We start from the raw sequence: 23,173 nt of genomic DNA, 5'->3' as shown, positions 1-23,173 counted from the left end.
GGCTCAACGGGTAGTGATCAATGGCTCCATATCTAGCTGGCAGCCAGTATCAAGGGGGGGTGCCCCAAGGGTCGGTCCCGCGGCCGGTTTTGTTCAATATCTTCATTAATGATCTGGAGGATGGCATGGATTGCACCCTCAGCAAGTTTGCAGATGACACTAAACTGGGAGGAGAGGTAGATACGCGGGAGGGTAGGGATAGGATACAGAGGGCCCTAGACAAATTAGAGGATAGGGCCAAAAGAAATCTGAGGAGGTTCAACAAGGACAAGTGCAGAGTCCTGCACTTAGGATAGAAGAATCCCATGCACCGCTACAGACTAGGGACCGAATGGCTCGGCAGCAGTTTTGGGCCCCACACGAATGGGTTACCTAGGGAGGTGGTGGAATCTCCTTCCTTAGAAGTTTTTAAGGTCAGGCTTGACAAAGCCCTGGCTGGGATGATTTAGTTGGGGATTGGTCCTGCTTTGAGGAGGGGGTTGGACTAGATGACCTCCTGAGGTCCCTTCCAACCCTGATATTCTATGATTCTATGATTCCACCCCTTCCCGTGCCCTCCCCTGAGCCTGCCATGCCCTTGCTCCTCCCTACTCCCTCCCAGAGCCTCCCCCACGCCACGAAACAGCTGATCGGGAGGCGTAGAGAGGGACAGGGAGGTGCTGATCGGCGTGGGTGGGAGGCACTGGGAGCAGGGTGGGGGAGCTGCTGACGTGTTACTGTGGCTCTTTGGCAATGTACATTAGTAAATTCTAGCTCCTTCTCAGGCTCAGGTTGGCCACCCTTGCACTAGACCCTCACTCCTCTCCCAGAGCCAGGATTACAACACCATTCCCCAGTATGCTGCTTGGGAACCTTCTGCTACAAGAGGTTATTCTCACACGCAAGTTAAAACCAAGGTCTTCCTTATGCCTCAAAATCACAGATACGGAAAAGCCCCACTGAATTAAATCAGACATCTCCCTCACCTCAGTCCCTGGAAAAATCATGGAGCAGGTCCTCAGGGAATCAATTCTGAAGCACTTAGAGGAGAGCAAAGTGATCAAGAACAGTCAGCATGGATTCACCAAGGGCAAGTCATGCCGGACTAATCTAATTGCCTTCTATGACGAGATAACTGGCTCTGTGGATGAGGGGAAAGCAGTGGGCATGTTATTCCTTGACTTTAGCAAAGCTTTTGACACAGTCTCCCACAGTATTCTTGCCAGTAAGTTCAAGAAGTATGGGCTGGATGAATGGACTATAAGGTGGATAGAAAGCTGGCTAGATTGTTGGGCTCAACGGGTAGTGATCAATGGCTCCATATCTAGCTGGCAGCCAGTATCAAGGGGGGGTGCCCCAAGGGTCGGTCCCGCGGCCGGTTTTGTTCAATATCTTCATTAATGATCTGGAGGATGGCATGGATTGCACCCTCAGCAAGTTTGCAGATGACACTAAACTGGGAGGAGAGGTAGATACGCGGGAGGGTAGGGATAGGATACAGAGGGCCCTAGACAAATTAGAGGATAGGGCCAAAAGAAATCTGAGGAGGTTCAACAAGGACAAGTGCAGAGTCCTGCACTTAGGATAGAAGAATCCCATGCACCGCTACAGACTAGGGACCGAATGGCTCGGCAGCAGTTTTGGGCCCCACACGAATGGGTTACCTAGGGAGGTGGTGGAATCTCCTTCCTTAGAAGTTTTTAAGGTCAGGCTTGACAAAGCCCTGGCTGGGATGATTTAGTTGGGGATTGGTCCTGCTTTGAGGAGGGGGTTGGACTAGATGACCTCCTGAGGTCCCTTCCAACCCTGATATTCTATGATTCTATGATTCCACCCCTTCCCGTGCCCTCCCCTGAGCCTGCCATGCCCTTGCTCCTCCCTACTCCCTCCCAGAGCCTCCCCCACGCCACGAAACAGCTGATCGGGAGGCGTAGAGAGGGACAGGGAGGTGCTGATCGGCGTGGGTGGGAGGCACTGGGAGCAGGGTGGGGGAGCTGCTGACGTGTTACTGTGGCTCTTTGGCAATGTACATTAGTAAATTCTAGCTCCTTCTCAGGCTCAGGTTGGCCACCCTTGCACTAGACCCTCACTCCTCTCCCAGAGCCAGGATTACAACACCATTCCCCAGTATGCTGCTTGGGAACCTTCTGCTACAAGAGGTTATTCTCACACGCAAGTTAAAACCAAGGTCTTCCTTATGCCTCAAAATCACAGATACGGAAAAGCCCCACTGAATTAAATCAGACATCTCCCTCACCTCAGTCCCTGGAAAAATCATGGAGCAGGTCCTCAGGGAATCAATTCTGAAGCACTTAGAGGAGAGCAAAGTGATCAAGAACAGTCAGCATGGATTCACCAAGGGCAAGTCATGCCGGACTAATCTAATTGCCTTCTATGACGAGATAACTGGCTCTGTGGATGAGGGGAAAGCAGTGGGCATGTTATTCCTTGACTTTAGCAAAGCTTTTGACACAGTCTCCCACAGTATTCTTGCCAGTAAGTTCAAGAAGTATGGGCTGGATGAATGGACTATAAGGTGGATAGAAAGCTGGCTAGATTGTTGGGTTCAACGGGTAGTGATCAATGGCTCCATATCTAGCTGGCAGCCAGTATCAAGGGGGGGTGCCCCAAGGGTCGGTCCCGCGGCCGGTTTTGTTCAATATCTTCATTAATGATCTGGAGGATGGCATGGATTGCACCCTCAGCAAGTTTGCAGATGACACTAAACTGGGAGGAGAGGTAGATACGCGGGAGGGTAGGGATAGGATACAGAGGGCCCTAGACAAATTAGAGGATAGGGCCAAAAGAAATCTGAGGAGGTTCAACAAGGACAAGTGCAGAGTCCTGCACTTAGGATAGAAGAATCCCATGCACCGCTACAGACTAGGGACCGAATGGCTCGGCAGCAGTTTTGGGCCCCACACGAATGGGTTACCTAGGGAGGTGGTGGAATCTCCTTCCTTAGAAGTTTTTAAGGTCAGGCTTGACAAAGCCCTGGCTGGGATGATTTAGTTGGGGATTGGTCCTGCTTTGAGCAGGCGGTTGGACTAGATGACCTCCTGAGGTCCCTTCCAACCCTGATATTCTACGATTCTTGCAAATCCTTTCCCCACGGCTGCTGCCCACATTTACCCTGTCCCCCGAGCTGGGATTCTGAGAAAGGCCCATCTGTTTGCTAAGCTCTCTCCTCGTGTTAAGTTGCAGTTTCAACATGAAGCTGGCAAATAAAGTATTAGAGGGAATTCCTGGTCCACAGGGCTGGCGAATGTGAAAGCTGGGACTGGGGGACAAGGACACATGAGGATGGGCTAGTCTCGCTCAAACCATATACAGGCCTAGCTAGACTGGTCAGGAGTGAGAAAACCCTTGCAGCACAGCTGTGCCAGTAAAAACCCCAGTGTGGACCCAGCTACATGGACCAAAGAGCACTTCTGTCAACACTGCGAATGGCGATTGGTGTCACGGCGTTCCTACCCCCCCAGAAAAATTCCATCTCTGGGAGTCTACACAAGGGGTTTGTGCCGGCCTAGCTACGCTTCCCCAGACCTCAGAGGCTGCTGATTGGGACGGCAAGGACGGGAGGACCTGGACGCTGCAGAGTAGGTGGAACGACCAGGAGTGAAAGAAGTGTGTGCCCCAAGAAAAGCAGAGAGAGGCAGGGGTTGGAGAGCTACAGAAAGTCCCCCATGACTCTTCTCCAGCAGCACACACAATCGCTGCAGAACACCATGGAGCAAACCGCCCCCAATGCTCCGTGCTCCATGGATGACGCGATGTACACAGAGCCATTGGTGCCACACACACATGGCGCCTGTATGGCTGGCCTCCCATTCCATGTAGCTGGAAGAGAGGTGGGTAGAGAACTACCACAACGCATGCTGTGCATCATTGCGGGTCAGGCAATGAGCTCCCAGTGCGTTTCAGTCTGATGTGTGTAATAGACTCATAGACTTTACGGCTAGAAGAATCATAGAATCATAGAATCATAGAATATCAGGGTTGGAAGGGACCCCAGAAGGTCATCTAGTCCAACCCCCTGCTCGAAGCAGGACCAATTCCCAGTTAAATCATCCCAGCCAGGGCTTTGTCAAGCCTGACCTTAAAAACCTCTAAGGAAGGAGATTCTACCACCTCCCTAGGTAACGCATTCCAGTGTTTCACCACCCTCTTAGTGAAAAAGTTTTTCCTAATATCCAATCTAAACCTCCCCCACTGCAACTTGAGACCATTACTCCTCGTTCTGTCATCTGCTACCATTGAGAACAGTCTAGAGCCATCCTCTTTGGAACCCCCTTCCAGGTAGTTGAAAGCAGCTATCAAATCCCCCCTCATTCTTCTCTTCTGCAGGCTAAACAATCCCAGCTCCCTCAGCCTCTCCTCATAAGTCATGTGTTCCAGACCCCTAATCATTTTTGTTGCCCTTCACTGGACTCTCTCCAATTTATCCACATCCTTCTTGAAGTGTGGGGCCCAAAACTGGACACAGTACTCCAGATGAGGCCTCACCAATGTCGAATAGAGGGGAACGATCACGTCCCTCGATCTGCTCGCTGTGCCCCTACTTATACAGAAGAGACCATCGTGATCATCTAGTCTGACCTCCTCTGCATCGCCGGCCACAGAACCTTGCCCACCCACTCCTGTAAGAGACCTCTAGCCTCTGGCTGAGTTACTGACGTCCTCAAATCATGATTTAAAGATTTCAAGTTCCAGCAAATCTACCATTTACACTCATTTAAATCAGCAAGTGACCCATGCCCAATGCTGCAGGGGAAGGCGAAAAAACCCTGAGGTCTCTGCCAATCTGACCTGGGGGAACATTCCTTCCTGACCCCAAGTATCACGGTCAGTGGGTCTACCTTTTAATAAGGCTGCATGTGAGGTTTTCCAGCTGGTCATACCCTCAGTGTTTGCTGTTCTTAAGCAGTCTATTTTTTTTTGCACTCAGTAAAGTTTGCTTTTGAAAATTACTGTTTGTTTTATTGGGTGTCAGACGTGTCCCAAACCAAATCTCCCATGTCCCCCGCCCTTCCTCCCCCACCATGCCAACTATCACATTCACAGCAGACATTTATAGGATCACTGAAATGTCAAGCTGGAAGGGCCTCGAGAGGTCACCTAGTCCAGTCCCCAGCGCCAAAACAAGACAAAGTAAACCAGAACCACCCTGACAGGTGCTTGTCTAACCTGTTCTTAAAACCTCCAGGGACGGGGATCCCACAACCTCCCTAGGTCACCTGTCCCAGTGTTGACCTAGCCTGAAAGCATGGACGACCCATGCACCCCCGGTTTGTGGAAGCTAGCCCCTTACCCCTCCCCTTCCACCCAAGCCCCCGCCCCCACTCTGCTCTTGCCAGCTGCTCACTGGTGCAGCCCCAAACCCCTGCCAGTGCCCGGAGCAGCCCTGAACCCCGGCCGGCCTTCTGGTGCCTGGAGCAGTCCGGAGGGCCAAGCCCTAAGTCTGGGCCACCCAAAGGAGCTCTGAGCCCCACAGCAGCCCGGCCCGGAGGCTGTAGCCAGGAGTATTAGTGGAGGTTTGAGGAGCCTTAGCCTCCCCCAGTCTCCATTACCCATTACCCATGCCTTAGAGTTAGAAAGATTTTCCCAATATCTAACTTGCTATGCCAATTCCTTCTTGTCCTACTCTTGATGGACATGGTTGATTTAACTGGGAATTGGTCCTGCTTTGAGCAGGGCGTTGGACTAGATGATCTTCTGGGGTCCCTTCCAACCCTGATATTCTATGATTCTATGGAGAACAATTGATCCCCACTCTCTGTATAACAGCCATTGACACACTGGAAGATTGTTATCACGTCCCCCCTCAGCTTTCTCTTCTCTGGACGAAATCACGCGCACCCCACAATGAAGTACACTACACAAAGCAGCACACAGCAGTGCTGTGCTCTGTGGGTCAAGTGATATTTATGGCACATAGGTAAAGTGATCTTTCAAGGCCACCGTCAGCCCTGCCACTCCTCCATGGGCTTTGATTCCTGCCCTCGCATCTGGCTGTTCTAAATCAGTAGACTGCCTTTCCACTTTGCCCATCCACCCGTCCGGGAGCATGACAGGAATGTAGAATTGGAGAGACAAGGTGGGCAAGGTAATATCTTCTATTGGACAAACTTCTGCTGGCGAAAGAGACAAGCTTTCCAGCTCCACAGAGCTCTTCTTCATGTCATAGGCCAAGCATGGGAGGCCGTTGTCTCGCTTTGCTCACACTAGGGAGGCTGCGGCTGGAGTCCTGGGTCCAGTTCTGGGTGAGGCACTTTAGGGAGGACATATTGGAGAGAGTCCTAAGGAGAGCAACAAAAATGATCAGAGGTTTAGAAAACCTGACCTACAAGGAACAGTAGAAAGAACTGGGCCTGTAGGGTCTAGAGAAGGGACGGCTGAGGGGGGTCTGATGACAGTCTCCGAATATGTTATGGGCCATTATAAAGAGCATCAAGTGTTCTCCATGTCCACTGAAGGCAGGACAAGCAGGAATGGGCTTAATCTGCAGTAAGGGAGATTTAGGTTAGATATTAGGAAAACCTTTCGAACTCTAAAGGTAGTTGAGCTCTGGGATAGGCTTCCAAAGGAGGCTGTGGAAGCTCGGTCATTGAAGGTTTTTAAGGACAGTTGGACAAACACCTGTCAGGGAAGGGCTAGGTTTACTTGGTCTTGCCTCAGCGCAGAGGGCTGGACTAGATGTTCTCTCACGGTTCCTTCAAGACCAACCTTTCCATGATTCCCCACTTTGCTTCACAGCTATGAGGTGATACACACCATGCAGCAATACCAAGAACAGCTGCCTGGCTGTGCCCCAGAAAGCATCACCAAGCACCCGTTTCAGTCTACCAAACCCACATTCTACAGCCATCCTGAAGCTGCCCAGACAACAGCTAAACCTCTCCTTGCTGCTCTCCAGGTGTCCAGTGAAGGGTTCCATAAACCAGGGAACAAAGGGTAGGCCAGGTGCCCCAGAATCACCACTGGCATTTCAATTCCAGGATCTACGCTAGGAATTATTTGGGGCAGTTCTCTGGCCTATGCTATGTAGATCAGACTAGATGATCTACTAGATGGGGGGCAGGGATAGCTCAGTGGTTTGAGCATTGGCCTGCTAAACCCAGGGTTGTGAGTTCAATCCTTGAGGGGGCCATTTAGGGATCTGGGGCAAAAATTGGGGATTGGCCCTGCTTTGAGCAGGGGATTGGACTAGATGACCTCCTGAGGTCCCTTCCAACCCTGGGATTCTATGATCACAGTGGTCCCTTCTGGCCTTGGAATCTATGAACCCTGATGTGATTATGCCATGGCCCTACTTGTATCTTTGGGGAAAGTTATGTGTGCCCAAAGATGTGAGTGCCACGCACCTTCCCAGACCAACCTCCATTCACACCAGTAAAATATCCCTGGTAATCCACCAGCACAGTGTCATGGATTCACAGCATCTGGGTGCTATCCTGGCCTTGAAACAGGACTGTAAGGATCTTGAATGTGCCAGGTACCACAGCAGCAAAGGGGATGGGAAAGATGCTTTAAGATCTATGGATAACAGCCATGGTTGCACCTGAACTCATAAGTGCCAAGCTAGAGGGTTGGAGCTCACCCTGGTTCAAGTGACCCTGCTCAATGCAGTCTTGACGGAGGAAGAGATCTGACGAAAATGGGAATTTGGGTAAAGTTTTTATCATGCTGCTGAGTGTCTCACTTTCCCTCGGTGCTTCGTACTGCTGTTTACTGAATGGGAAGGGAGAGGGCCGAGGTGTTGGCCTCATGAAACCAAAGTCAACAAATGGGACACAGCCAGCGCCTGTGAATGAATCATAGAAACATAGAATATCAGGGTTGGAAGGGACCTCAGGAGGTCATCTAGTCCAACCCCCTGCTCAAAGCAGGACCAATCCCCAACTAAATCATCCCAGCCAGGGCTTTGTCAAGCCTGACCTTAAAAATATCTAAGGAAGGAGATTCCACCACCTCCCTAGGTAACGCATTCCAGTGTTTCACCACCCTCCTAGTGAAAAAGTTTTTCCATATATCCAACCTAAACCTCCCCCACTGCAACTTGAGACCGTTACTCCTTGGAATGGAGGGTCTGGAAGAGACAGTGGAAAGCCAGTGGCCAGGACATTCCCACCAAATGTGTAACAACCAAGAGGCAGGAAATTTCCCCCACACACGCACTGCTCATCAGAGAAGCAGACCAGAGGCCCTGAGCTGGAGAAAGAAGGGGAAAGGTGTCTGGCGCCTGCGGAAAGAGCTGAGCTGGCAGATATATACAGCCTCTCACCTGGAAGATGGAGAAGACTCAGAGAGGGGAAGCAAAGATGACCACAGCATGGCTCCAGGGTCTAGCTGCACTGGATTCGCTGCAGGAAGCCATGTAGAGAGATAGGGTGAACTGGCACCTGTAGGTCCCATCTCAGAGTCATGTAGGCCACAGGCTGCCCCTGTGGAGCTATGTGGCAGCAAACTAAAGGGGTTACCCCCAAGGTCCTGGTTCCATGCTGGGGCGGTGTATCTGTGAGAGCTGTAGAAACAGGAGTGTCATACTAGACAGACAAGATCTCTTTTATCCTACAACTTCTCTTGGGGGAAGAAGCTTTCCATCACCACAGAGCTCTTCTTCAGGTCATAGGTAAGAGGCAGGAGATCGTTGGGGAGGCCTTGGCTGGAGTCCTGGGTCCAATTCTGGGTGCAGCACTATAGGAAAGATGGGGACTCATTGGAGAGAGTTCAGGGGAGAGCAACAAAAATAACCAGAGGTTTAGAAAACCTGACCTACGAGCAGAGGCGGATTACAGTTTTGTGGGGCTCTGGGCCAGAGCAAGTGGGGGCCTCTCCCCACCCATTCCACCTGCAGTTTCTCCCCCCACCCCATCCCCTGCGCTCCTTCCAGGGCAATGAGGTCAAGTGAGCAGAATCCCCCACAATGAGGGGTTGGATGAACACCATGGTCCCATAAGACAGCTTGTCACTGAGTAGTTTCACATATGTGCCATCTGGTTCAACCTAACAGAAAGACAGGATGGAGACCCAAGAGCTTTCCTGCCATCTAAGTTCCAGCAGCAGCTGCCACCTTGCTGTGGAACAGAATGTGTGAGAGCCCACCTACCAAGTGGCATCTAGACTTCACAAGCCTCTCTCAAAGAACACCATGTCAAAGCTTAATGTCCGCTACCTCACCTGAAGAGTTTTAGAAGTGGCTCTCACTGTAGGAGCTGCAAGCAAAAGGATGAGGGCTCCAGAGAAAGTTTGACATATTTAGCTCAAGTTCCTTGCACATTCAAGAAAAAGGCAAATCAACAGACGTCCTTGTAAAAGTGATCAAACTTACATCTACTGTTCTAAATGGTTTGACATTTTTCTAGGTGCACTGTAGAGAGCAGAGTTAGCGTTCCAGAGAGGACCATATAGGCAATAATTTTATGGTCTTCAGCTATATCAGCTTGGACTCTAACCACATTAAGTCACTTTAATGAGGCTCAGGTCTTAGACTCATAGAAAAGTGGGGCTGAAGGGACCTAAAGAGGTCATCTAGTCCTTAGCAGTACTTGCATGAGAAACTCCTAAAGATAAACCCAGGGTGACACAGGAAGTGCTAATAATTCAGAGGATGGCACTCTTCCCTCTGAGTCAGTAATTAATTACAGTCACAGCATATTTGCTTGAGGTGTTGCCTTTTGGATGAGTCCTAAAATGGTCATTAAAGATCTCTTGGCACTCTTCCCAACAGTAGATCTGTTAACGTCTATGGCTGGTCATGTTCCAATGTGGGTAATTCCATTCTGTCTCTACATTCGTGCTATAGTTCCTGATGGATGCAGTATTCTTCCTAACCGAGCTTATCATATGGTGGTGTTGTATGTGTTAAACAGCTGCCACTTCCACTCCTGTTGTGCAGAGTGACTGTGTATAGTTCACAGAGTGATTTAGGATTAAGAGCAACTACAGAAACGAAATATACTGAACTTGCTCATGGGATGGGAAGTGAAGGGGGTTATTCGAAACAGACAGGGTTGCACAGGGACCAACTGTCAGTTACACATCAGTAATAAGATCCATTCAGTCAGAGTTAGAGGAAGTTCTGGAGATTAAGAAACAAACCCTTCTTGCTCCTAGCTTTATAATACAGGGCTGGAAGGCCTGTGGAGATTCTAGGACAAGACAATAGTATTGTTGGGGTATGACAAGGTTCAGTAAAAGACCTGGGAAGCTGCTAATGTGCTGAAATGACATTAGGGGAAAAGGCATAAGCAGGCAGCAGTTCTTTGCTTAACGAATAGTTGCCATATTTTTCCCTTCCCTGTTGCTTGTAAGAATTGATAAGGATGCAGCTGCATGAGAAATGTAGTTGTCGAATGAATGCCCTTGGTGTGAAAGAAGGTAAAAGAAAGGTTATCTCTGCTCCCTTCCTTTCCCAACTACATAAACAAGCCCTGGCTTATGGCCCCTTCCTCCCTCCCCTGAGAACTGCTGATTAGGGAAATTTGTAGCAACAAATCGTTGCAAAGAACTGTATTTTCAAGGTAGAAATGCCTGTATGACATATGTAATACTGTGACCAATAGATAGGGGTGGGTATACTAACAGTATGGGTGTTTCTATTACTTCATAAGGGGTTTTGGGGTGTTGCAACGGATGTAGGCGTTTACATACTAACTTAAATAAAAAGAGTGCTGTAACTATTCCAGTGCTTACTTGACAATTGGCTCGAAGGGAATAAGTATCACAATAAAGAATCCCATCTACTCAATCTGCCTCTAGGTCAACCTGCTTTTTTTCTTCTAACAAGTGTCATTTCTTCCACGCACAGCTCAGTAGCATCCCCTTTGGCCAGTTCAGGGTTGAATTTGACAGGCTCCTAAAGGAGGCAAGTTTGCTTCTCTAAACAGCAAAGACGATAGCTGTGATGTAGGATTTTCAGGGTGGAGAATGAAAAATAAGGGGATCCTCATGGTCAGAGGATCCCACAGAGAACCATTGGTAAGAAATGGGGACGGACTTAACCCAGTGAGGGAAGAGTTAAAGTGTGCTGAAAACACTGTGCCAGCTCAGACAAAAGAGCCGTTAATGACTGGCTTCAGAGCTTACTCCTTTACCTTGGCAAACTTCATCAGCATGTTCTCCCGGGGAATGCGGAACTTGTCCATTTTTAAGTAGCCATTATCCATTTCATCATAACCAAATTTTGGTCCAATGTCACCCACAGTAATACCTGCCATAGAACAAACAATGGGAAGGAGGATTAACGACAGGTGAAAGACCTAACCCTTCTGTGACGGGATCCCTGGGGTGCAGCCTGGGACTGTGGGACCGCTGTGCCCCCTGAACTCTCTCCAGCCCGGGCTGTCTCTCACAATGCCCTGCTAGTGACCAGCAGCAAACCCTGCCAGGTGCTGTGATCACTCAGCACAACTGCATGTGGAGACCCCACAACCAGCTGGCTTGCCTGAATGCTCCCAGAGCCACAAATGAATCACACAGAGAAAGGCACCTGCCAAATCCCCCCAGCTCCCAGCCTTGTACCTCAGGAATATACCCTCTTGCTCAGCTCAAGACGAGCAATGCAGATTTATTCATTGGTTCACCACTTCATCAATGGAAAGTGCACATACACCAGCCTTTGCAAAACCTGAGCAGATTTGCCCCACGCTTTATACAAACTCACTGGTAAAGATAAACAGTTAAAGAAGTTTATTGACTACAAATGATAGATTTTAAGTGATATTAAGTGATAGGCAAAAAGTCAGAGTTAGTTACCAAAAGAAAAGAAAATATAAGCCCACAGTCTAAACTCTCAACCATATTAGACTGTGCAACATCTAGATTAAGCAGTTTTTCTCACACCACTGGATATTGCAGTTCATAGTACACAGATTTCACCCTTGAAATCTGGGCCAGTCCCCTCAGTTGGAGTCTTCAGAGTGCCCTTGTTGCTTACAACGTAGGTGGGTGAAGAAGGAGAAAGGCCCAGCATGGGCCCCCTGTGTTCAGTTTTACACCGTCAGTCCCATGTGCTTGGGGAGCACAAGTCCAAGCATGTCTGGGGGACATAGCTCAGTCCCCAGGCAAGGTTGAGCAATTTCCCTCGTGTGGCCTCTTGCAGGTGAGTCCCTTGCTGGAAAATGGTTGCTGATGGGTTGATTGACACCCCGCCCAGGGGATTGGTTACTTTCCTTGCTGTTGCCCCTGTGGAGTTACTATCTGGCTGATTCCCCAATTTACAGGATGTTTTAGTGACCACCATACAACACAATTCTCATAACTTCATAGGATGGATAGAGAAATGACTTTCAGCAGATCATAACCTTTCCCCTGATACCTTACCAAGCCTGCTTTATATGCAAGATCACAGTTATATACAGCTGAGGAATATGGGGGTTACAAGACGCTCCCCCAAGGTACTAGTATGTCACACCTTCAATAAGCAGACAGTCTAGATTCCTGGGAGCTCTTGGCATTCTGTACTGAATGGCAGCTGATAAGCAGACTTAACATTATCCTGTCCTCTTACTGCAAGGGTGTGGATTGAAACCCACAAGGATCTTCATATTCCACATCCAGCCCTATAATACAGGGACTGGGGGAACGCTCTCCAAATGTGTCAGTGCCACTCCTGGCTAGAGAACGGTGCAAGGAATTCCTTCCCTCTTGGGGAGAGGAGCATGCTGCCTCCACAGCACTCCCAGCAACACGTTCATACCCCAAATTAACCTCCACGTTGGGTTCCCACTAAACCACTAGATTGGCCACGTCATTTTAAGTCTCAAGGTAAGAGCCCTCAGGGTTCTAGAGCAGGGGTGGGCAAACTTTTTGACCTGAGAGCCGCATCGGGTTTCTGAAATTGTATGGAGGGCCGGTTAGGGGGGGCTGTGCCTCCCCAAACAGCCAGGGCATGGCCCGGCCCCCGCCCCCTATCCGACCTCCCCACTTCTTGCCCCCTGATGGCCCCTCCCGGGACTCCTGCCCCATCCACCCCCCCCGCCCGCTCTCGGTCCCCCGACCACTCCCGGACCCCCCCGCCCCTAACTGCTCCCTGCCGCCCCATCCAACTCCCCCATTCCCCACCCTCTGACTGCCCTGACCCCATCCATGCCCCTGACAATCCCCCAAACTCCCCAGCCCTCTATCCGACCCCCCCCCCCAGTTCCCTGCCCCCTTACTGCGCTGCCTGGAGCACCATTGGCTGGCAGTGCGGCTGCACCAGGACAGGCAGCCACGCCGCGCAGCACAGAGCACAGGGTCAGGCCAGGCTCTGCAGCCCCGCCGCCTAGAGCATTGCGTCGAGCGGCGGCATAGCTGGGGGGGAGGGGGAACAGCCTCCTGGGCCAGGAGCTCAGGGGCCAGGCAGGACGGTCCCATGGGCAGGAAGTGGCCTGCGGCCGTAGTTTTCCCACCTCTGTTCTAGAGCCACACAAGACGTATCCACACACGTGTGTTGAAGTATGCACTGCACTTGCTCTCTAGTTCAGTCTGAAAGATAAGCCATGTATGTTAACAATACTTGCAAAGCTATATGGCCTGACAATGTGTTGACCCTTTGTTTCCCAACAGTACTAAACCCAAATGTAGACTCTTACCTGGCAAGGGCTCATGGGTGCCCAGCTTCTGTGTGAGTACAATGAAGGCATGCAGCCCTTTGCATTGGCCCTGGGTGTAGAGCTGAGCCAGAATTATGGCATGGTTCAAGGTCTTTCCAACTGCAATAGCAGAGAAAAAATTTATCATTTTAATACATGCAAACTCTCTCCGATAAAACACAAGCAGAGATTTGATTAGCTCTACAATGTCTGAGCTCATCAGTGCTAATTGAGGGCCTGATCCTACAGCTGGCTCACAAAAAAGGGAAGAAGGAAGATCCTGGGAACTACAGGCCAGTCAGCCTCACCTCAGTCCCTGGAAAAATCATGGAGCAGGTCCTCAAAGAATCAATCCTGAAGCACTTGCATGAGAGGAAAGTGATCAGGAACAGCCAGCATGGATTCACCAAGGGAAGGTCATGCCTGACTAATCTAATCGCCTTTTATGATGAGATTACTGGTTCTGTGGATGAAGGGAAAGCAGTGGATGTATTGTTTCTTGACTTTAGCAAAGCTTTTGACACGGTCTCCCATAGTATTCTTGTCAGCAAGTTAAGGAAGTATGGGCTGGATGAATGCACTATAAGGTGGGTAGAAAGCTGGCTAAATTGTCGGGCTCAACGGGTAGTGATCAATGGCTCCATGTCTAGTTGGCAGCCGGTATCAAGTGGAGTGCCCCAAGGGTCGGTCCTGGGGCCGGTTTTATTCAATATCTTCATAAATGATCTGGAGGATGGTGTGGATTGCACTCTCAGCAAATTTGCGGATGATACTAAACTGGGAGGAGTGGTAGATACGCTGGAGGGGAGGGATAGGATACAGAAGGACCTAGACCAATTGGAAGATTGGGCCAAAAGGAATCTGATGAGGTTCAATAAGGATAAGTGCAGGGTCCTGCACTTAGGACGGAAGAACCCAATGCACAGCTACAGACTAGGGACCGAATGGCTAGGCAGCAGTTCTGCGGAAAAGGACCTAGGGGTGACAGTGGACGAGAAGCTGGATATGAGTCAGCAGTGTGCCCTTGTTGCCAAGAAGGCCAATGGCATTTTGGGATGTATAAGTAGGGGCATAGCGAGCAGATCGAGGGACGTGATCGTCCCCCTCTATTCGACATTGGTGAGGCCTCATCTGGAGTACTGTGTCCAGTTTTGGGCCCCACACTTCAAGAAGGATGTGGATAAATTGGAAAGAGTCCAGCGAAGGGCAACAAAAATGATTAGGGGTCTGGAACACATGAGTTATGAGGAGAGGCTGAGGGAGCTGGGATTGTTTAGCCTGCAGAAGAGAAGAATGAGGGGGGATTTGATAGCTGCTTTCAACTACCTGAAAGGGGGTTCCAAAGAGGATGGCTCTAGACTGTTCTCAATGGTAGCAGATGACAGAACGAGGAGTAATGGTCTCAAGTTGCAGTGGGGGAGGTTTAGATTGGATATTAGGAAAAACTTTTTCACTAAGAGGGTGGTGAAACACTGGAATGCGTTACCTAGGGAGGTGGTAGAATCTCCTTCCTTAGAGGTTTTTAAGGTCAGGCTTGACAAAGCCCTGGCTGGGATGATTTAACTGGGAATTGGTCCTGCTTTGAGCAGGGGGTTGGACTAGATGACCTTCTGGGGTCCCTTCCAACCCTGATATTCTATGATTCTATGATTCTATGAATGGAACTCTCATTGGGCGGAGCCGCGGGACCAGGAGCCCAGGGCTGGGACGGCAGGGGGAGAGCAGCGGGACCAGGAGCCCGGGGCTGCGATGGCAGGGGAGGAGCCAGGGGACCAGGACCCCGAGCTGGGACAGTAGGGGGAGAGCCGCGGGACCAGGAGCCTGGGGCTGGGATGGCAGGGGAAGAGCTGGGGGACCAGGAGCCCGGGGCTGGGACGGCAGGGGGAGAGCCGTGGGACCAGGAGCTCAGGGCTGGGGCAGCAAGGGAGGAGCCTGGGGACTGTATCTACCCTGACTTTATGTATCTGTTACCCAGGCTGGGCAAAGTCTCAGGGATTCAGACACTGGGGGGCTCAGACACACGGGGTCAGTCTCGGGGGCACAGACACCGGGGGGGGGTCAGATATGGGAAGGTCAGTCTCGGGGGGGGGGGCAGTCTCGGGGATCAGACACTGAGGGCGGGTCACACAGTGGAGGAATCAATCTCAGGGTTCAGACACTGGGGGGGATCAGACACGCGGGGTCAGTCTCAGGGGAGGTCAGACACATGGGGTCAGACATGCGGGGTCAGTCTCTGGGGGTCACTGAAACACGGGGTGTCAGTCTCGAGGATTCACACACTGGGGGGGTCAGACACATGGGGGTCAGTCTCGGGGGGGTCAGTAACACACGGGGTGTCAGTCTCACAGATTCACACACTGGGGGGTCAGACATGCGGGTCACTCTCAGGGGGGTCAGTAAAACAGGGTGTCAGTCTTGGGGGTTCACACACTGGTGGGTCAGACACGTGGGGGTCAGTCTTGGGGGGGTCAGTGAAACACAGGGTGTCAGTCTCGGGGATTCACACACTGGGGGGGTCAGACACGTGGGGGTCAGTCTCGGGGGGCATTAGTAAAACACAGGGTGTCAGTCACGGGGATTCACACACTGGGGGGTCAGACACGTGGGGTCAGTCTCGGGGGGGATCAGTGAAACACAGGGGTCAGTCTCGGGGGGTTCACACAGTGGGGGGGTCAGACATGTGGGGGTCAGTCCCGGGGGGTCAATGAAACATGGGGGTGTCAGTCTGGGGGTTCACACACTGGGGGGTCAAACAGGCGGAGGTCAGTCTCGGGGGGGTCAGTGAAACATGGGGTGTCAGTCTGGGGGGTTCACACACTGGGGGGTCAAACATGCGGGGGTCAGTCTCGGGGGGGTCAGTGAAACATGGGGTGTCAGTCTGGGGGGTTCACACACTGGGGGGTCAGACAGGCGGGGGTCAGTGAAACAGGGGGTGTCAGTCTGGGGGTTCACATATTGGGGGGTCAAACAGGCAGAGGTCAGTCTCGGGGGGTCAGTGAAACATGGGTGTCAGTCTGGCGGTTCACACACTGGGGGTTCAGACAGGCGAGGGTCAGTCTGGGGGGGTCAGTGAAACACAGGGTGCCAGTCTGGGGGGTTCACACACTGGGGGGATCAGACACGCGGGGTCAGTCTCGGCGGGGATCAGACGACGCTGGTTTCATGGCGCAGATGTTGGGGTGCAGACTCAGAGCCTTACAGCCCCTCCCCCACGGGCCGCCGGGCTTCCGCGACGAGTGTCCCGGGGCCGCTCCCGAGTCTCCCCGGGCGGCCCCGCCTCCAGCCCCGGGCCCTCTCGCCCGCGGTCCCCGGCGGAAGGGCTCCCCCTGCTGGGCGCTCCTGGAACTGCGCTCCTGGGCCCATGCTCCGTCGCGCAGGGGGCAGCGCTCACACACACCCCAGCTCCCCACTGCTTCCAGCTCCTTCTCTGGTGCGGAGGGGGCGGGGGTCCAGTGCTGGGGGCGGGGTGGGGCTGGGAGTCAGGACGCGTGGGGTCTCTCCCCAGCTCTGGGAAGGGAGTGGGGTCTAGTGGTTAGAGCAGGGGGGCTGAGAGCCAGGACTCCTGGGGTCTCTCCCCAGCTCTGGGAAGGGAGTGGGGTCTAGTGGTTAGAGCAGGGGGGCTGAGAGCCAGGACTCCTGGGGTCTCTCCCCAGCTCTGGGAAGGGAGTGGGGTCTAGTGGTTAGAGCAGGGGGGCTGAGAGCCAGGACTCCTGGGGTCTCTCCCCAGCTCTGGGAAGGGAGTGGGGTCTAGTGGTTAGAGCAGGGGGGCTGAGAGCCAGGACTCCTGGGGTCTCTCCCCAGCTCTGGGAAGGGAGTGGGGTCTAGTGGTTAGAGCAGGGGGGCTGAGAGCCAGGACTCCTGGGGTCTCTCCCCAGCTCTGGGAAGGGAGTGGGGTCTAGTGGTTAGAGCAGGGGGGCTGAGAGCCAGGACCCCTGGGGTCTCTCCCCAGCTCTGGGAGGGGAGGGGGGTCTCGTGGTGGAGCTGGGCATTATGACTCCTGGGTTCTGTTTTGAGCTCGGTGTGTGACCCTGTACCCAAGCTGCTGCTTCTCGCCAGGCTCAGTTTCCCCGGTGGATACAATCCGAGGGCAGTAGCTGATGAGGGTAGACCCAGGCTCATATCCCGGGACCTTCTCCCTTTCCCAGAGTTCCTCCTTATTTGGGAATCAAAGACATGGGTGCCGTCCTGGAGGGGGAGGGGCACTGGAATCCCTAGCTTTGTGTGTGTGTCCTCTCGTTCCCTGGAGGACATACAAGATAACCTACTACTACTGCTGACTTCTGTAGCTCAACCAGGGGAGCTCTGTCCTATGGGGCTGGTATCAATCGGAGACCCCTGCAGTCCCATCCCCTGTGCCATGCCTCCCCCTGGCAGCATGTGGCCACCTTCTTCCCCTCCAAAGTAATAGCAAGGGACTGCTGTCCTCCTGGAGCTAGGATGTTTGTGCTTGGGCGCAAGGCTGGGCCACCCCCTTTACGCCCTCCCAGCTCCCAGCTGGGGTAGGGCCGGCCTGACCCCAAGGGCAGTGGGGTGAGAGATTGACACCCCTTTGGGATGCACAAGGGAGCTTTTGCCCCTCAAAACAATGCGCTCATGCTTAGACAGCGTTGCTGCATCAGCCACATCAGAGCAGCTCCCCCCTCTCTGAGCAGCAGGCTCAGGCTCTCTGCAGATGCAGGCAGCATCACTGCATTGGTCACACATGGGGCAGCTCCCCACTCTCTCAGAAATGGGTGCACACTCACACAGGCATCAGTCATTTTTTTGTCACAACCACCTGGAAGAGAGTCTCCAGATTTTTTAATGCACCTGGGAGCCTGCTGGATTCTCATGACTCAAGGAGCCGGGGTCCCAGACTGGAGGCTATAATGCCAAGTAATCCACCATTGCACCTGTTGGTCTTCAAAAACGTTGATCCCCGAGAATACTGGACCTGTCCACGGAGTATAGACTGTGCCCCAAGTAGAATAGTGGGGGTGAGGAGTTAAAATCCTAGTTAATCTCCGCACTGAAGCAATCTATTTCTTGGACCCAGCATTTCCCATGTGTCCTTGGCCAATTTTTGTCCACTCTCCAGCCCTGTTACATTGTGCTGGGTGCAGTGCTCTGCCCCAGACAGAGCTGCTTCTCAGGGGCAACATGCTTCCTATTCAGCCCCTTAGACATGGACTCAGATAAGGACTCAGTTATCAGTGCTTCCTTGTGAAGGAGAAAAGTGATTTTATAGACTGGAAAACAGAGGCATGGAAAAGGGAAGTGAATTGCAAAAGGCCTGAGAGAGAGAAAACTAACACCAAAATCCAGGAGTCCTGGGTCCCAGCCCCAGCCACCACTCCTTTCCCAGCACTGGGATAGAACCCAGGAGTTCTGGCTCCCAGCCCCCCTGCTTTAACCACCATACCTCCCCTCCCTATCCTACCCTAGATCCTGGGAATCATGGCTCTGAGTCCTAGCCCCTCCACTAGAACCACCAGATCCATAGCTAGAACCCAGGAGTCCCAGCTCCCCTTCCTCTAACCACTAGACCCCACTCCCCTTCCAGAGCTGGGAGAGAACCCAGGAGTCCCAGCTCCCAGCCCTCTCTGCTCTAACTACAAAACCCTACTCCCCTCCTAGAGCTTTGTAATTTTTTTGGTCTTTAGACAATTCATCCCTCTCTCCCGACACCTCCCAGCTGGTGTCTGCAGGGACATCCGGGTTGTGGTGTCGCTGGGTCCCAAGGACTGGGTTGGGTGGTGTCAGCACCTATTGTTATCTGGTCGCTGGGGGGGGAGCTGGGGGGTGCATTTGTGTCCTCTCAGGTTCTCTTGCTCCCTTGCTCATGATAATTGAGGCTGCAAAGGAATTAACTCAGGATCTTTTTGTTCTTTTAAATAATAGGTAACTCATAACCACCATCCCCCACACTCCCTCCCCTCCTGAGGGACCTCTGCCCCTTTGCAGGCTTGGGACTCAAGATCCAATCTGCTTTGGAACAATGTGTTCCAGCAAGAAGGATCTTAAAGCACTCTGCAGGGAGCACCCACCTAGCACTGAGATGCAGCCACCTCTAGGGTGGGGCAGCTGGGGAACAGCCACATAGCAGCAGTACATGGGGAGGATGCGTGCAGGGCCCAGATTCAGCCACCTCTGAGGCATAACAGCTGGGTAACATCCATACAGCTGTGCCATAATTTGGGATCTGACAAGAAAGAGAATCATGTATCTAATCCAACTTTAAGGGGTAGGTTTCACACAGATGGACTGGGTACAAATTTAACCAGGAAGAGGGCTGGGAAGGCAGAGCTTGATCCTGACAGTGCACGGAAACAGGAGGCATCCACCCCTGAATTCCATATCAAAGAGATGGGGAGAGAGGGGCATATAAGTATAAGTATAAGTAGGGGCATAGCGAGCAGATCGAGGGACGTGATCGTCCCCCTCTATTCGACATTGGTGAGGCCTCATCTGGAGTACTGTGTCCAGTTTTGGGCCCCACACTACAAGAAGGATGTGGATAAATTGGAGAGAGTCCAGCAAAGGGCAACAAAAATGATTAGGGGTCTGGAACACATGAGTTATGAGGAGAGGCTGAGGGAACTGGGATTGTTTAGTCTGCAGAAGAGAAGAATGAGGGGGGATTTGATAGCTGCTTTCAACTACCTGAGAGGTAGTTCCAGAGAGGATGGTTCTAGACTATTCTCAGTGGTGGAAGAGGACAGGACAAGGAGTAATGGTCTCAAGTTGCAGTGGGGGAGGTTTAGGTTGGATATTAGGAAAAACTTTTTCACTAGGAGGGTGGTGAAACACTGGAATGTGTTGCCTAGGGAGGTGGTGGAATCTCCTTCCTTAGAAATTTTTAAGGTCAGGCTTGACAAAGCCCTGGCTGGGATGATTTAATTGGGGATGGGTCCTGCTTTTGAGCAGGGGGTTGGACTAGATGACCTCCTGAGGTCCCTTCCAACCCTGATATTCTATGATTCTATGATTCTATGAGGGGCTTGGAGCCTGGACTCCTGGGTTCTATCCCTGGCTCTGTGGATCAAATCTAGTGGATTTGAGCAGGGGGGCTGGGAGTCAGGACTCCTAGGTTCTAGCCTCAGCTCTGGGAGGGGATTGGGGTCTAGTGGTTAGAGCAGGGGGCTGGGAGTCAGGACTCATATGTTGTAGGCAGAACCTCACTGATGATGGAGTTCCCTCACCTCAATCCTCTTGCTAGGCTCATCTGAGCAACATGTGTTAAAACACAGCCCAGTGGAAGGTCATACATGGGGGGGATACAGACTGTCAGGCAGGCTCACAGGCTGGCGGGGGGAAGGGGCTGTACCTTGGAAAGCACCGACTCTGGGAAGAACCCAGGTGTCCTGGTGGAGTCAACTGCCCATGAGCTCCCCAGGTGATGCTGTGGCCAAGAGGGTGAGCGTGACCCTGGGCTGCAGAACCAGGGGGATAGCGAGTAGGAGCTAGAAGGTGGGGCGCATCGGGGAGACTACAAGAGGAAACTGCACCCCGCTTGGGGGGGGCGCGTATGTCAAACAGTGTCAGGAAATCAGGGAGGTGGTCAGAGAAGAGCCACAGGAACGATCCAAGGGCTGGAAAACCTGCCCAAGAGCCAGGGCCTGAAGGAGCTCGATCTAGTGCATTTAGCTCAAAGAAGGCTCAGAGGGGACTAGATCCCTGTCTGTCTGACCTCCCCGGGGAGATTTCAGGGAGCAGAGGGCTCATTAACCCAACAAACAAGGGCAGAGCAAAAGCCAATGGCTGGAGGATGGAGCCACACAAATCGAGACTGGGAATAAGGGGCAGATTTTCCCAGAAGACTGCCCCAGGGAAAGGGCAGAGTCTCCAAACCTTGGAGTCTTTCCATAGTGATCAGACACCTCTCTAAAAGCTGCACTCTAGCTCGACCATCAGATGTGCGCTGGAGGCCAGGATTCCTGGAGGAGGTTCTCAGCCTGGGCTAGGCAGGAGAGATGAGTGGGTGGGCATTGGTTGCAAAGCCTTGAAAATGTGATGGAAGTGTAACCAACACCGTGCTGCTGCCTGAGTTTGCAGAGAGCCTGAATCAATTGCTCTGATAGTGCGGAGCTGGGCCAAGTGCAACAGGTGCCGCGACAGAGATTGGAACTGGCTCCCCCAGAAGACCCCATATCCCATTCCCTGACCAGCTAGTCCTCCTTGCCCTTATCAAGTTAAGCAAAATCAATATTACATCATAAATGTTTTAAGGGAACTTGATCAAGGTTGCAAAGCCAAGCGCTCCAAAGGTAGGAAATGCCAGAGTTCATGCTGTCTGTGCAACCTTAATTTGGGCATCTGCATTTTGAGACAGTCTCTGATTACAGGATCACATACACTGTTGTTTCCAGAAGATGCCATCCTTGTGCTAATGGAGTAACTGATAGCAGTAGTAGGTTGTTATGCTCTGTGCAGGCCAGCCTCTAGAGACAGATAGACACACTTTGCCAATAGGTTTCACAAATGTTGGCTGACAGAGGACTGGTGAGACTCGGGACACCTCAATTCCATTCTAGGCTTTGGAGAGGAGCATGTTTTTGTGGTCATAAACCCTTCTGCCCATTTCTCCCCAATCCTGACCCCTTCTGCCCCAGCCAGCCCCTTCCCCAGTCCTGTCTCTTCTCCACCCCTTAGTTCCTTGTTCTAGTCTCTCTTCATCCCAGGCTCCTTGTCCAGCCAGTCTTACTCTCCCTCTAGGTGCCACCTTCCAAGTCTCAGTCTTCATCCCCTGGCTCCTAATCTCCCCCACATGGATCCTTGTCCCAGGCTTCTCCCACACCTGAGATCCAGCTGTTGTCTCCTCTCCATTCAAGTCCAGCTACTCCCTTGTCCATGCTACCCGGGTCCAGCAATGGGGCTGCTGGCAACATGGGAGAAACAGATACTGGCACCTGGTCCACTTCCACAGCATATGGAGGAGCAATTCCAGGGAAAGTCCAGCTGGGACCCAGCAGCCCTAGGCTGGAGCATTCCCCATTCTGCAGGGACATGCAGACCAAGCACATGTAGGAGCCAGAGGCTGGAGCATGCTCACTGCAGATCGAATAGTTGGCTAATTTAGCTGCTAACATGTCTTTATTGAGCATGTGGGAACTGAGAGCTTTATTTTTGGGCAAATTCCAGCAGATTTTCACAAACACAGGAAAAGGCACAACCCTGACCCCAGGGTGACCACACCCTTCCAAAATTCCAGTCCCTGCTCCAAAGCACGGATTCGCTAGAGCTGCTCAAGGCAACAGTTGTGTAAAAAAAAAATTTAACAGGCAAAACAAGGTGTTTACCCTTAACATTGAAAATGGCTAAATTGTTGATACTGAAACTTTAAAAACCAACAGAAAAACAAAACAAAACCCAGCAGCCTGAATCAGACACACAGCATGGAACATTTCAGCCCAAATGGATAAAATTTAGCAAAGTTATAAGCAACTGAAAATAGGCTGTTATAATGGGACATGCCAGGCAACATGAACTAAAGCAGTGCTATTAGAGCTGCTTATAATAAAGTTTAATTTAGATTAAGTACGTCCACACCACATTTTGTAGCCATTTAAGTAAATTGATTTAAATATGATTTAAAGTCTATATTCATAGTTTGCACTGTTTTAACAAGACATCCATTC

The 23,173-nt window shown here is 51.8% G+C and overlaps 1 protein-coding gene across 1 annotated transcript; it reads right to left on the bottom strand.

The window, feature by feature from the left end:
* Positions 1–6,085: 6,085 nt before the first annotated feature.
* On the bottom strand, positions 6,086–22,387 carry LOC311512415 (peroxisomal acyl-coenzyme A oxidase 1-like; the record flags this gene model as incomplete). Its single annotated transcript, XM_084613628.1, has 4 exons — positions 6,086–6,278; positions 11,076–11,191; positions 13,557–13,676; positions 22,333–22,387. The coding sequence occupies 4 exons, from the start codon at positions 22,385–22,387 to the stop codon at positions 6,204–6,206; spliced, it is 366 nt and encodes a 121-aa protein (XP_084469754.1). The 3' UTR covers positions 6,086–6,203.
* Positions 22,388–23,173: the final 786 nt, after the last annotated feature.

The sequence above is a fragment of the Lepidochelys olivacea genome, assembly GCF_965140295.1.
Source record: "Lepidochelys olivacea isolate rLepOli2 genome assembly, chromosome: 24".
NCBI lineage: Eukaryota > Metazoa > Chordata > Testudines > Cheloniidae > Lepidochelys > Lepidochelys olivacea.
The sequence above is the reverse complement of the archived record's forward strand: the minus strand, read 5'-3'. Positions and strand labels throughout refer to the sequence as shown.